This window comes from Sylvia atricapilla, chromosome 13, assembly GCF_009819655.1.
Source record: "Sylvia atricapilla isolate bSylAtr1 chromosome 13, bSylAtr1.pri, whole genome shotgun sequence".
NCBI lineage: Eukaryota > Metazoa > Chordata > Aves > Passeriformes > Sylviidae > Sylvia > Sylvia atricapilla.
Window position 1 is genome coordinate 3,293,543 of NC_089152.1, and position 14,496 is coordinate 3,308,038.

A 14,496-nucleotide genomic window follows, 5' to 3' on the forward strand; every position below is an offset into this window, starting at 1 on the left:
GCCTTGTTTTCCCAAGATTTCTTTGGCAAGTGGGATGTAATTCAGTGACTGAAGCATTGAAAGAATGGGAAATGTTTGGGATCTCAGATATGAAGAAAGCAGTAGGTTTCATGCATTTACAAGAAGCTGAAGAAGGGCTTTGTTACAGAGGCTTTTTTTTACGCTGTCTAATTTTTTACTTGTATTTTGGACCTAAATGTGCATGTTTTACCACCAAGGGAATTACACTGAGGAAGGAGCACGGCCTGCAGTTTTTGAGAAGGAAGATGGATGGTAGTGGAAAAGGACCCCTGTCCTGATGCTTTTAGTTCAGTGGTGCCACTTGGGCTGAGTGGGCAGAACTCCCTCAGCAGCCTTTGGCCACCAGTGCCCTTCCTGCACAGATGAGAACACCTTAAATACAGCAAGGGGGGAGAATGGGGAGTGTGAGCACTGATGGCAACATGTAAAACAACTGGAGAGTTTGGCAGGGGCACAGTTCTTATCAGGGCCCGTTTATTGCCTCCATGAAAAACACTTTCTTAACAAAACGTGGAAATCCGGCGTCTTGGAGGATTTACACTCCATTGGGAGAGACAACAGTGCTTTCTTCGAGATGTAACAGGGTTTTGGGAGATGGCCAGGGTATTATCATTTGATTTTGGTGCCAGAAGCTTTCCTCCTATGACTAGGAAAGGAATTTAGGAAAGGAAACACAAAGAATGATGTTGTCACAGGAATGAGCCTCTGAACAACTACTGATTTTTAAACTGGAATTTATAGTCTCCTTGAGGCCAAAACTTGCCTTTCTTACTCAGGACAAATCTCCCACTGAAGCCAATTAACTCTGTTGGAGTCTTGCCTAGGAAAAATTTTGGATTGCAGTTATCCAACCTAATTGCAAGAACTGTTGTTCTAAGCTGATGTGAAACTGAGATCTTAAGGGAAGAACAAAAGGTAGATAAATACGCTCAGAGATAAAACTTTGAGGCAAATTTTGGGTGAGTACAGAAGAATATGGAAGAAAGTAACATCCTGAAGGTGAATATTAAGTCTGGGGACAGTAAACAACCAAATAACAGTGCAGAGGAAGGGGGTAGAAGGCAGGCAGGCCATGGAGGGCCCTTTCTAGGGGTTACTGTCATAGGCAAGCAGGAGGATTGGACCTAAAAATTCTGAATGTAATAAATACAGCACAGAAAGAAGTGGGAATGGGCTGTCAGAATGTCCCCTGTTAACATCAGATTGGTCATTCCTAGAGTTATGTGCATTTAATTTCACCTTTTTACTGGTTAAAACTCAGAAACAAGGAGCTGAGGTCATGGGGGCACAATTTCTGCTAAAGAAATTTATGTCATGGTGCTTCAAGATTTTCAGTCTATTCAATGCAATGCAATGAAGATTCAACATTTTTATAATCTTGTTTTTCTAAGAGTCTCAAAGTGCAGGTGCAGAACAACTGTAAGTGTGTATGGGAGCACAGATAGACTCTAACATTTTCTTTTTACCATTTCACAAAGTGTGTCCTGGTTCAATGAGTTGACACTTCACTTTGACTGTGCCAAAAATCAAATCTTAGTCCATGAGACTCAGGGGAAACTCTTCTGTTCTGTTTAATTTCTCTGGATTTAGCTCAGGTATTCCTGTCTGTGTGTACTCTGCTTCCTCCATACCTGTATCATACCTAGATTTACCAGCCTGCTCTGGATTGGGTTTACAGATCTCCTTTACTCCACAGAACTCATTTTGTCAATTCATGTTATTTGGTATAATTATCTTTTTTTTTGTTCTTAACACCACTGACTTTGGTCAGTTGAAATACACACTACAAATAAATATTTTTTAAAAACAGGTGTCTAAGTAAGGATTTCCTTGTTTTTTCTGCCTTGCAGTGTCCTCCTCTCTGCTTTTCATTCCTTCCAAGCTTTTCAATGGGAGCATCATTTATTCAGGAATAATTCCTTACTCGTCCAAGTTTTTCCATTGCCTGGAAAAAGCTGGATGACCCACAACCTTCACAAGACCTAACAGCAATGTCTGTAAATGAACCTGTGTTTTTCTGAGCAACGAACAAATGGAGAGGAAGCAAAATTAATGGGGGCATCACCCATCCTTTGTATTATTCAAGGTTTGTGCTTTGATTAAGGTACATGTGAGTGCTCCTGAGCACACCAGGAATGTTACACCTGTTTGTATCTGTACCCAGCTGGGGTTTGAGGTGCACATTAGGGTTGCTTAGAAAGTTCTGTGTGTTAGGACTGAGGTGCTACTGCCCAGCAGGTTCTTGTGGGATTATCAGTGGCTCATCACAAGCACCTGTGAGACAGCTCAGAAGTGGATCTTCAACTGGCAAAAGCAGGAAAACTCTACAGAAACAAGGGAGCTGTGCTCATTTGTATCAACTGAAAAACTGCTCCATATTTCTTCTTTCCATTTCTGCCTCCCTGGTTGGGAAGATCGCAGAGGGTCTGACTTACCATTCCCTTCCCCTGGGCAATCAAACAGAAGGGAAGGTGTTTCCAGCCCAAATAATGAACTGTAGCAGAACACTTTGGTTTTATTAGCTGATTTTTTTTTAACTTAGGAGTAAGAATAAAGTAGATGGAAAACAAACCGAGTGGGGCTATGTGAGTTTTGGCTACAAACGACTTGCAAACTGTGACGAAGAAGAAAAAAAAAAGCTGAATTTGGAAGGAGGACACGATCTCCACAGGCACTTCCCCAGCTGTGGGTTTGAAGAGCAGCAGATCACCAGCAATGACAGTCCATGCTGAGCACACAGATGCAGCCCAGGTGTGGGAGCTCCAGAGCAGGTCCAGGGCTGTCGGCAGCCCCAGAGCTGGGAACCTTTGGTGTGAAGCATCACATGAGCCACAAGTGTACCTGAGAGCTGATTTCACTCAGAATCACTGGAAATTATTGTTCCTGGTTCAGTTTGATGGGCTCCTTCCAAGGAAAAGGGGTGATCAAAGCAGTGTGATCTCCACCCAGGCTGACTACAGTGAGTTTCAAGTGGGGCTCTGAGAGGTTATTGGACTGGAGAACCCTCTCTGGGGCTACCTGAAGTTTCTGCCATAATAGAAGACAAGGCTGAAAGCACATGCCTGAGCTTTAACACACGAATCTGCAAACACAAGGTCATAACAACCCACATAGGATAATGTTGATGTTCCAATAGTCTGAAGATTTATGAAAATAGCTTCTATTTATTCAGCTGGAGTGAGCCCTATTCTTCTGAGTTTTGTTACCCCATAAAGCATTCAGAGGAGACCCCATAATCGTTTCAAAGTCAGAAACATTAAGTGGAATAACAAGTATAAACCTTCTCCACAGCGACTTTGAAGTGCAAGAAGCATGGCCTTGTAGCCGTGGAGCTGTTTTGAGTCGGGTGGGAAGAAACAGGTCCCAGGCAGTTGTTTCAGGTGGTGAAAAGTCCGTATTTTTCCTACCACAAAAGAAGCTGGTCTAAATGAAGTTAAAGTTGAGCAGGGAAATAAGTGATTAAATTTCCACTGAAATTCACAGGAGTTTTCCCCATGATACTGGTGAGAATCAGACCCAGATCTCATGTGACCTGTTCCAAGGACAGCATGGCACTGCATTCTCCAGCCATTAGGAGGAGGGCACAGCCCCAGGGTTTCCTCTTCCTATAGTCAAGAGCAAACTCCTCCCTGGAAAATGAATATTTCTGTTTGCAGGACATTCACCTGAGCGCAGCTCTGCCCCTTCCCAAGGTGGGCATGTTTTTGAAAGACATCCTTTGAAAGACATTCCTGGGAAAGCAGTCCTCCCCTTTCCAAGGCAGAATTCTTAATTCCAGTGAGCACTCTGCTTCCTTGTCCCCTGCCTACTCAGGATCTGAGCAATGCCTGGGCTGCTGATGCTAAATCCCACAATCCGAGGCCAAATTTACCAGGAAGAGGCAAAATCGGAGCCGTGGTTGTCACAACTGCCTCAGCATATGGGTGCAGCAGGAGAGGGCTGCTGAGCCAGGAGAGAGAGGGGAGCAGAGGGAAAAGTGGGAGCAAAAATAGCTGGGACAGCACAGCAACGGCTTAAACACAGAACTGACCTCACTGAGAATCACAGAGCAGAGCAGTAACAACATCAGGAGGAACAAGTCCCAAGAGAAGGAGGAGGAGGAAAAGGACAGTAGTTGTGTATCCCAGGGATCAGCATTCCCAGCAGCAGCAATCAGCATTGCCTGGACTCAGAGATGAACTTTGCAGCCAGGACAACTCCTTTTCCCTGAGCTCCGGTGGCTTCAGACTGAGCCCAGCCAAAGAGTTCCCAGGGCAGGAGCGAAGCAGGAGGACCTGGAAAAGGCTCCTTTACAAAGTTCCCAGTATGTGAGTGAGGGGACAAGGAGGGACTGGGCTGGGGCTGGGCCAGGGCAGCCATGAGTAGAGCCCAGCAGACCTGTGGCTGTGGCAATGACCCCACACTTCGCCTCCAATTGCTGGGTGAGCCTGACTCCCCCTTGGACCTCAGAGCTGGTTTTGTGCTTTTCCCGACTGACTGAAAATCCCAGGAGTCCTAGAAGAGCTCCTAGAAGATTTGTGTATTTGCTTTCTACAACAAAGAAGAGGAGAAAGCTGCTAAAAGGCCTTCCTACTGCACCTATGGGTGAGTGTCTCAGTTGTCATGGGCTCTAGACAGAGCAGAAGTCCTAGGATTTCCTAAGAATTTGTGGGAAGCAGGAGCTAAATCTTATCAGGTTATGCTAAATCTTATCAGGCCATGCAAATCCTACCTAGTTCCTTTGCTGATTTAAAGGAGGAATTATTCAGCAACCAAAGAATGTCTCATACAATTCCCCATTACAAGGGCAGCGAGGTCAGGTAGTGGTTGTGTGTTTGCAGCTTTTTTTTTACCCCTTTGGGTCCTGCAGGGATGGCACATGAGCAGAGAACAGGACTCTGTAGCAATGTCCCCTTTGGCCTAAGGGTAGGACTGTTCTATAACCCTGACTGTTCTGCAGAGCATTTAGCCAACTGGGGAAGTGCTTCCCCGTCCTTCTGGTTACAGCCGCTTTTGGAGAGCCCAGCGCTGCGGGACCTGCGGCGAGGAGAACGCCCCGGGCCCCTCCCGTGCCACCACCCTGTTGGTGACCTGGTCATTGCTGCGAGGCCCCACGAGGTGGCAATAGCAGGACACGGCTCCCGTCGGGACACGGCTCGGTGCAGCGTTGCTGTCCATCTTTTTGCCCCTGAAAACAGATTCCGGTGAATATTGCGGTGCAAAATTCACGCAGCTGGTATTTCCACTTGATCGGTCTCTGACTGTGATAGAGGGGTCGGGGAAAAAAACAGTTCAATTTTACTGAAATTGAGTGTTTGGTGCCAGTCCAGATGCCCAGTGTGCTGGTGTCCCAAGGGCTGACCTCTGCCTGGTTGTCACCAGTGGCCCTTTCCCTGTCCCGCTTTCTCTCCTGGTACCAGAACTGTACCTGGTGTATCTAGAGCAGGGCTGGAGAAGAAAGTATGTTAAATCTGCTCTGACACTGCTTTACTGCCTGTAATTCCTCAAATTGCCTCTTTAACCTACTTATTTTTCAAGCCACAGGGTTTATGGCTGGTGGTAAGTGAAATCCTGTTCTCACCTAGATCCTTAATGTCTGCAATGCAAATAAGGATGACAAATCTGTCAGAATAATGAGGGTTACATTGCCATTCCAATGATACCATTCTGATGGTGCCATTCCACCTCAGGAGACAGGCTCTCCACCACAAGCACGAGGTCTGCACTCCCCATGAGTGTCCGCAGGAAAAAGGGACCCTTTGGTCCAAACAAGCTGCTTTAATCCCACTTGGCACAACCCTCGTGGTGAGACTGTGCTCAGCTAGGAGAGCTGGGATTTCGTTTGCTTTGACAGCAGAATGAAAACTTTCCATGAGTTCTCTCCATGGCTGTGGATGGACAGGGGGTATTTGGATGCTGTGAGCTGTGGGTGACAACCTCCGTGGGTCCCAGCTGGCCCCAGCTCTTCCCTGGGATTCTCGCTCAGAGCCAGCAGACAGCTGGATTTGACTTGCCAGTCCCTGCAGATTGAAGCTTTGGGGTTGCCTGCAGGGCTTTCTCCATGGTGCCCAGCTGTCAGCACAGTTCCCTCCATCCCAGCTCACAGATGGGGCTGGTGGGGATTCTCCCTGCCAGCAGGTTCACTGGCACACATCTCCTCTCCTTTCCTGTGTGTGTCCAGCCCAGAATTCCTGACATACGGTGCTTTTTACAGTCCTAGAGTGACACTGATGTTTTGCTATTATGAACAAACACTTGCAGCCAAGCCAAAGTCAATTGTCAGCTCTGTTGGGAGCAGAGGAGCATCTCAATTCTGTTCCTGGTTCCCTGTATGACCTTGCAAAAAATGTCAATATTGGCCCCAAATGGACTGGGATGAGGTATTGGTGGCTGTTGCTGATTAGAAGCAGGATGTGTTTCAGACTCCAGGCATGTTGCTCCCTCCAGACCTTGCACTGACCCCCGTTAGTGACTCTGAGCACTGTGCTGACGTGGGCAGTGGGGTTTCCTCGCTGGCTGTGGAGGAGAAGTCAGCCCTTGCCATCCCTTAGAGGAGTGTGAGGTCAACAGCATCTGCCAAAGTGCAAAATATGGTCACAGCACATCCTGCCCACCCTACTCCTTTATCCTCTGAGAACAAACATGCTTTTGCTGGTTCAGGGCAGACCAAGAGCCCAAAAAGTGGGGCTCTTTTCCCAAACAGGTGCTCCAAGTGACCCCCAGGCCAGACAACTAACACAGACAGACAACATCAGTTGACCAAAGCCAGGTTTGATGGCTACCTGATTTAGTGGGGGGCATCACTGCCCATGGCAGGGCATTGGAACGAGATAATCTTCAAAGTCTCTTCCAACCCAAACCATTCTATGATTTTATGGTCCCACAACCAAATGTCCCAGTTTGCATCTCCAGGCTGTGGAGCTCACAGTAAAGGCTCCTGGGACAGTGATGGGGAATTTACTGACTCAGCTGGGGATGATGAGGAGGGAAGGTAAAGACTGACTGCCTCAGAAGGGGGGAACTGCAGAGTAGCCCCAAGAGAAGGAGAAGGAAAAAGAGAAGGCTGACAAAACTGTGTTGTGAATTTTTAAAAGCAGTCAGAGATTTTGTGCCATGAACTCTGCACAGCTTCCATCAGTGGCATTATGGTAATGCTTCTGCACAGCTCTGCACCCAGAATGGGAGCAACCAGGAAAATCAGCATAAACTTGAGTAAGAGAGATGATTGAGAGGAGATGGGGAACAGCAGATGTGGGATATTGCCACTGTCAGGGAGGTGGCACCTGCATGAAGGGCTTCGCCATTGTCAGCTCCAAGCATTCAGAGCTTCTGCAAAAAAAGAATCAATAGCATCACTTTTGAGACAGGATTATCTTAAACAGTCCCGTGGTTGGGAACTTCTTCATTTGTTCCTGGGCAAAAAACCTCTAGGCTTCTCCTACCTCACTTTCCCAGCCTGTCAGGGAGTCAAACATAGAGTTAAATAGAAATCAATCTCATGATTGCCGGAGCCAAGGAGAGGAAGAACCCAAACAAACCATAAATCATAACAAAAGAGAGTGCCAGCTATTCCCAGGTTCCTGATAACATCATCAGAGGTGGCAACGCTGGGCTCCATAAAAGCCTGGCTGAACTTTGGGGTCAAACAACAGCAGCTCTTTGCTTTGTCCGTTTGTCCCCGCATGCCTGGGGAGTGACGCGTGGCTGCCCGTCCTGGCCTGGCTGATGGCTATCTGTGCACGGCCTCCCGATCCCAAACTGACCTGGTCTAGTCCTGTCTGTCTCTGCAAATCCCAGCATGGCCTGCCTGGAGGTGCTGGTGCACTTACATTTCTGATTTCTCTACACTTAAGTGCTGCCTGCCCTTAGGGAGTGGACTCTCCCAGCACCCTCAGTTGTGTTGCTCAGCTGGGAGAATGTTGTTTTTTTTTTTTTAATATTCCTGACTTTTCTCACCCACTTGTGGCCTGTGTGCAGTTATTTTCTGGTGCTGACACTGTTGCAAACTGATCCCTCCAAATCTGCACTGAATTACCCTGGAAGGTTTTGCACAGACAGCGGTGGCACCAGGGTGGGAATGGAGCGAGATGTGAAGCAACCTGAAATTTCAAGGGTCCATTCCTCAGCCTCTATCCCACAAGAATATTTTTCTTCTTGTTTTTCAGTATTCTATGGAGACAGGGTGTTCTTCCCCATTGCAGCTGGGTGAAGCTGGTGGTGGGAGAGTGTTTGTAGGGAAGATCTTCAGGGAAAACTTCACGTGATCCACTCACTGTGAGACAGACACAGCTCAGCCAAAGCAAATTCCCTGTGACAAAAGAGACCCTCTGTCAGCCTGTGGATGAAGTTCCCTGCCAGGAGAAAGACAAGGACAGCTCTCCTGCCATGGTCTTAGCTGAACTGAGCAGGGTGTGTGCTCCCCTGAGGACACAGGTGCTGGTGGCTCAGCTCTGTCCCTGGACACCTCCAGGGTCACTGTCACTTTTCTTTCTGCTCTTCTGTTCCCAGGAGTTCATGAACAGACTGTCCATTTTGAGCCAGACTTGAGAGAGGTGTCCCAGAGGGAGTTTTTCCCTTGCAGGCTTGGGAGAATTCAGGCTGCTGCAAGGAGAAACCTCCTAAGTGCCTCTGCTGAGGGCTGTGTGAACAGTACAAGATGCTGGTGACTCCACTTAGAATTGTTTAGGCTCAAAAAGACCTCAAAGATGGTTGAGACCACCTGTAAGAAGTGAGTCCAACATGAAGCAGCACAGCCTGAAACATCCTTCATCCAGAGAAGAGCTTTACTTGAACCTCCGGCTTAGTGCATAAAGCCAGTCTGTAAGAAAACCACTGTTGGCACCTCTGAAACTACTTGTTTTATTTGTTGATGGTTCGAAGTTACAAAAGAGCTTTTGTTGGTCCCCTACTTGTCACTAAACTGTCTCCGGCTTCTTTGGGGGGTCATTTGCACAGGTAACAGCAGCACCTGCCAGGTCCGTGCCTGGCCAAGCTCTGCAGCCTCCGGAGGGGAGGGAATTCCCCATTCCCGAAGGCTGCAGAGAGGGGAGGAGCTGCGGGGAAAATCCTCGGAGTGTCCCGGCAGGAGAGCAGCACGGTGAGGTCGGGGAGAGGACCAGGACAGGAAGGGTTTGGAGAAGGGTGGCTGGAGAGAAAGGAGAAGGCTGAGCGGTGGCCAAGTTAACCCTTCCCATGCTGGCATTTTCCAGGCGGTGAGCCAACTGACTGCTCAGGAAGATGGATATAACACATGTCTGCAGTCTCCAAAGGGTTATTAACTCTGCAATAATGGCCATGAAACTTGGCTTCCTCGACGTACATTTAAAATTGAAAAAAAAAAAAAAAATCCCATCCCAACACTAGTTTCAGAGGGGGAGAGGGCTTGTTTCCTAGGAACTGCAGGGCCAAATCCACCTCTGTGATGGTGAGAGGAGAAACCCCCTTCCCCACAGGCTGGGAACAGGGGAGCAATGCAACCACCACAACAGGACCACAGCCTCCTCCTGCCACACACAACTTATCCTTATCAGTAACAATTGCAAGCCATTTCTGAAAAGCCCGGGATGTTTAATTAACAGAGTCTGTGTCTCATTGGAACTTTGGGATTTGGATTCAAGAAACCCACCGGTGCTGCTCCAAAGACAGATTCCTCTTTCGTTGTGTGGGTACCACTGTAGGGCTTGTCCCTCACTCCTGGCTCCAGCCCTTGGCAACACGAAGGCCTGCCTGGGATATTGCCTCTGTCCTGGGGTTTGCAGCCTCTTGGGCTCCTGTCCAAATGCTCTGGAAGTCTGGGATGCTCCACTGGGATTATCCCTACCCCAGTGTAGTCTGTGCCAGCCAGCCCAGCCACTGAGCAAGTCCTTCCATGCAGTAAGTTACAGACTTCTCTTTATTAGTGCCTCTCTTTCCCCACACTATTAAATTTATTCTTTCTCTGTATTGTTATTATTTTTCTGGCATAGGATTTTGGAAGGTGGGAGAAAGGATCTACTAAAAAGTTAAACAAATCTAAGCCCCCTTGTCAAACCCTTTGGAGGCACCAGCTCCAGTCCCTTAGCAAATGAAGTCAGCTGGTGGTCTGGGTTTAAACGTGGCTGTTGAGGGCTCAGGCCAGGTTTGGCAGCTCACAAATCAAATTGCCTCGTGGTTCTCAGGAGCAGAGGATTGCCACGGGTGGAGAGGCTGTGGGAGAGCTCTGCCCCACTCTGTGCCAGCCCTGGCCCTGGAGGGAGGCACTGAAATCACTGGTTCACAACAGGTCAGGAGGGAAATTCAGGCTCTGAGGTTTTGTTTTCCCTGTTATGTTACACTATTGACACAGTGCAAGGCAACCCCAGACTGAGATTTTGTCTCACTTGAATGGGTCTGGGCCAGTCCCTTTGATAAATTCTTATTAGGAGCAGAGTGAGATTTGAAACACAGAGCGGGAAACACAGAACTATTAAATCTCACCTGACCTCATGTTAATAAAGAGTTTGAGCCACGGATCTTGGCTTATTCTGATTCTGCCTGCTGGGAGCTGCTTGCAGGTCCTCAGTTTTGCTCTTGCTGCAGCCCACAGGTAACATCCTCCAAGTGCCACCCCACTGGAGGGGCGAGGGGCTTTCCCGAGGCCACAGCAGGAGCTGGGACATGCTCTTGTGTCCATAAGATGCTGCAGAGTCCCTGTGCAGGGCAGGTCTTTCTGAGGTGCTCAGTCCATGGTGTGCCACGGGGTGCCCCTTGATGCCTGGGGAAGGCACAGCCAGCAGGGTGAAGAGCTGGAGGCAGCTCCAAGATTCTGGCTCTCATACAGCCTCTCTCCTTGTACAGGAGCAGTTCACTAAGGAAACGTGGCTCTTGCTGCCTCTTCAATGCCTGGAAGAAAGAGAATGGTGTTAGCGTCCTCATGTCTCTCACCAGCCCTTTTCCCAGCTCCAAACAGCCCTTTTTGCAGCAACCCGCCCAGTGCCTGCCCTCCCTGGGATGGGCATCCAAACCTAATTCCACTTGTTTCCAACTCAGAGCCATTCCCTTGTCAGTACGGCTCTGGACAATTCTCATGGAAGTGCTGCAGGGAGATCTGCCAGAGTCATTCACACCCTTTTATGGGTCTTCCTTTGAATTCTTCTACAATTTCAGGAACAAAGTTGCAGATTTTTGCAGAAGTTTAAACTCTAGGACACTGCTCTGCTGGGCCACCACAATTTAAAACTGCTAACAGGTTGGGTCTTGACTGCTTTCCATGACTCAACCATGCCAGGAGCACAGGATCCCATCCAAAGCCCACCAAACGCAGCAGAAACCTTTGTGCTCTTGGAAATCACCCTACTGCTTTCAACAGCCCCTGTCCAAACTGTGTCCTGATCCCTGCACAGCTAAGGACACGCAGGATGTGCCCTAACCACGTGGGAAGGAACTCCAGTAGCTGCAGGACCTCAGTTAAAATGGGAATTTGGTAGCAAAGATCACTTTTTATGTCTGTTAAGCTTTATGTGCTTGTTTCCTATTTCCATCCATGCAACGAATGCTTCAGGAATATGTGGGACCATTGCCCAGAATCTGTGTGTGTCCATATACTGTGGTCTGGGATGACCCTGCTTGAGCAGGGAGGTTTGACCACATGTCCCTCTGCGATGCCTTCCAGCATAACCCATTCTGTGATGTCGCCAACCCAATTTTTTTCCTGGTCTTCCAAGCCCTGGCACGGGTCCTGCGGAAAGGAATGTGTGACTTCTCAAGCGACCTGCTGTAGCAGTGTCTATACTCAAATAGAGATGAGGAAAGGGAGACAGAGGAAGCACGACAGTGCTGCCCAGCGGGGGGATGCCGCCCGTCAGACCCTGACCGGGCCGGGGTGTGCCCGGTGGCCCCGCGGGTCCCGACCCGACCCCGTGTCCCGGAGCGGCCCCGTGTCCTGGAGCAGCCCCGTGTCCCGGAGCGGCCCCGCGGGTCCCGACCCGACCCCGAGTCCCGGAGCGGCCCCGTGTCCCGGAGCGGCCCCGCGGGTCCCGACCCGACCCCGAGTCCCGGAGCGGCCCCGTGTCCCGGAGCGGCCCCGCGGGTCCCGACCCGACCCCGAGTCCCGGAGCGGCCCCGTGTCCCGCAGCGGCCCCGCGGGTCCCTCAGGGGCCGGGCCGGGGCAGGAGAGGGCGCCCCCTGCCGGCCGCCCTCGCCCACGTGCGTTCCCCCCGCGCGGCGCCGCCGGCGCGCAGCCAATGGGGAAGCGGGGGGGCGCGTCCCGGCGGCCGCCGCCGCCAATGGGGGCGCGGAGCCGCGGCGGGGGGCGTGGCCGGGCGCGCGCCGCGGCGATCCCCGGTGCCGAGCGCGGGCAGGGCGCACTCGGGCCGCGCTCCTGTGTCCGCGCTGCGCGCTCGGCCCCGCCGCCGCATTACCATGTTCGACGGCTGCCTCCTGCCCCTCGTCGTGCCCTGCCTGCTGCTCTGCGGACTGGACGCCGGCACAGGTAGCGCTCCCCGCCGCCCCGGCTCCCCTTCCCCGGCGGTGCTGACAGAGTCCGGCTCCCGGCGGCAGGGTGCGGGCGCGGAGCGCAGGGCACGCACCGCATCCCTTGCGTGGCCGCGGTTCCAGCCCGCGGGATGAATTGCTCCAGGCTTTTGTATTTTCTTTTCCTGTCCTCCCGCTGCTGTTGTAGCGTTCCATGTGGAAAGCTGCTGACTGTCCTTGGCTGCTGCTGCGGCTCGCTCTGCTTTTCCCCTTCTCCCTGCAGATTTTTATTGGGGTTGGTGAAATGCGATGCTTGTGTCTGAGCTATATATATATATATTTAATGATACAAGTAGCTTTAGCGTTTGCTCTATTCCTCTCTTCCCTGCACGTTTCTGTCTCTAATGTATGTGTATATAGAGAGAAATAAATCGCCGTGCTCGGCCGGCTCCATTGTGTGCGCAGCCCGTTCGCTTTGCAGCGCGGGGCTGTCTGCGCTGAAACCCGAGCGCGGGGCTGTCCCGGGGAGCGGCGGCTGCCGCAGCCCCCGGCCGCCCCGTCGGGCCGCGGCTGCAGCCTGCGAGCGCCTGAGCCTCTCTCCTTCTCGCCTGCAGCTGGCGGAGCGGAGCTGGAAGTGGTGATCCCGGAGCGAGTGCCGCTGGAGAAGATCCACCTGCTGCCGCCCGGAGGGGATCGCGGCGGCCCCCGGCGCCGGCGGGCAGCGGCGGAGCAGGAGCAGGAGGAGGAGGCTGTGCTGCTCCGCCTGCCCGCCGCCGGCGCCGAGCTGTACCTGCACCTCCGCCGCGACCTGCGCTTCCTGGCCCGGGGCTTCGCGGTGGAGCGGCAGCGCGGGGAGGAGCGGCGGCCCCCGCGGGAGCGGCTCTGCTTCTACTCGGGACACGCGCTGAACCGCAGCGACTCCTTCGCCTCCCTCAGCACCTGCGCCGGGCTGGTACTGCCATCCCACCCTCTGCTCCCCTCCTCAGGGCTGGGACTGCCATCCCACCCTCTGCTCCTCTCCTCAGGGCTGGGACTGCCATCCCACCCTCTGCTCCTCTCCTCGGGGCTGGGACTGCCATCCCACCCTCTGCTCCCCTCCTCGGGGCTGGGACTGCCATCCCACCCTCTGCTCCCCTCCTCGGGGCTGGGACTGCCATCCCACCCTCTGCTCCCCTCCTCAGGGCTGGGACTGCCATCCCACCCCTCTCCTCAGGGCTGAGACTGCCATCCCACCCTCTGCTCCCCTCCTCAGGGCTGGGACTGCCATCCCACCCTCTGCTCCCCTTCTCAGGGCTGGGACTGCCATCCCACCCTCTGCTCCCCTCCTCGGGGCTGGGACTGCCATCCCACCCTCTGCTCCCCTCCTCAGGGCTGGGACTGCCATCCCACCCTCTGCTCCCCTCCTCGGGGCTGGGACTGCCATCCCACCCTCTGCTCCCCTCCTCGGGGCTGGGACTGCCATCCCACCCTCTGCTCCCCTCCTCGGGGCTGGGACTGCCATCCCACCCCTCTCCTCAGGGCTGGGACTGCCATCCCACCCCTCTCCTCAGGGCTGGGACTGCCATCCCACCCCTCTCCTCAGGGCTGGGCCTGCCATCCCTCCCCACTCCCCTTGGTGGGCTGGTAGTCAGCCTGACGAGGCAGGACATCTGTGCTTCCCCTGCCCTCAGCAGAGTGACCCTCCTGTCCCCTCACTCCTGGGCCCTGCCAAGCACTGCCGCTGTCCCATGGTGGATCTTCTGCTCCCTCTGGCTCTCCGCTGTGGAGCTGCCTCGGCCGTCCCTGAGGGACCTCAGGCCCTGTGCTGCCGTTGTGGCAGAGCCCGAGGGTGCTGTGGAGGAGTGTCCTGGTAGAGGGAACATCTTGTGTCACTGTCCCCCAGCCATGGTGCTGCAGGGGCTGAGTCCCTCTGGGGGTGATTTGGTGCCACCCTGGCTTGATCTTGTGTCACCTCTGCAGCTCTGCAGCTGGCACTTCCCAGGCTCCTGCCGTCGGTGTTGGGGTGTTCGCTGGGAGCTGTGGCCAGTGCTCCAGCGTGGTCAGAGGAACATCCCACTCAGGGCTGCT

The 14,496-nt window shown here is 52.5% G+C and overlaps 1 protein-coding gene across 1 annotated transcript in view; it reads left to right on the top strand.

The window, feature by feature from the left end:
• Window positions 1–12,342: 12,342 nt before the first annotated feature.
• Window positions 12,343–14,496, top strand: part of ADAMTS17 (ADAM metallopeptidase with thrombospondin type 1 motif 17) — a 154,833-nt gene continuing 152,679 nt past the window's right edge. The window contains exons 1-2 of the mRNA XM_066328254.1: window positions 12,343–12,448; window positions 13,044–13,381. Of these exons, the coding sequence (XP_066184351.1) occupies window positions 12,379–12,448; window positions 13,044–13,381 (408 nt within the window). The 5' untranslated portion in view covers window positions 12,343–12,378. The remainder of the gene's footprint in view (window positions 12,449–13,043; window positions 13,382–14,496) is intronic.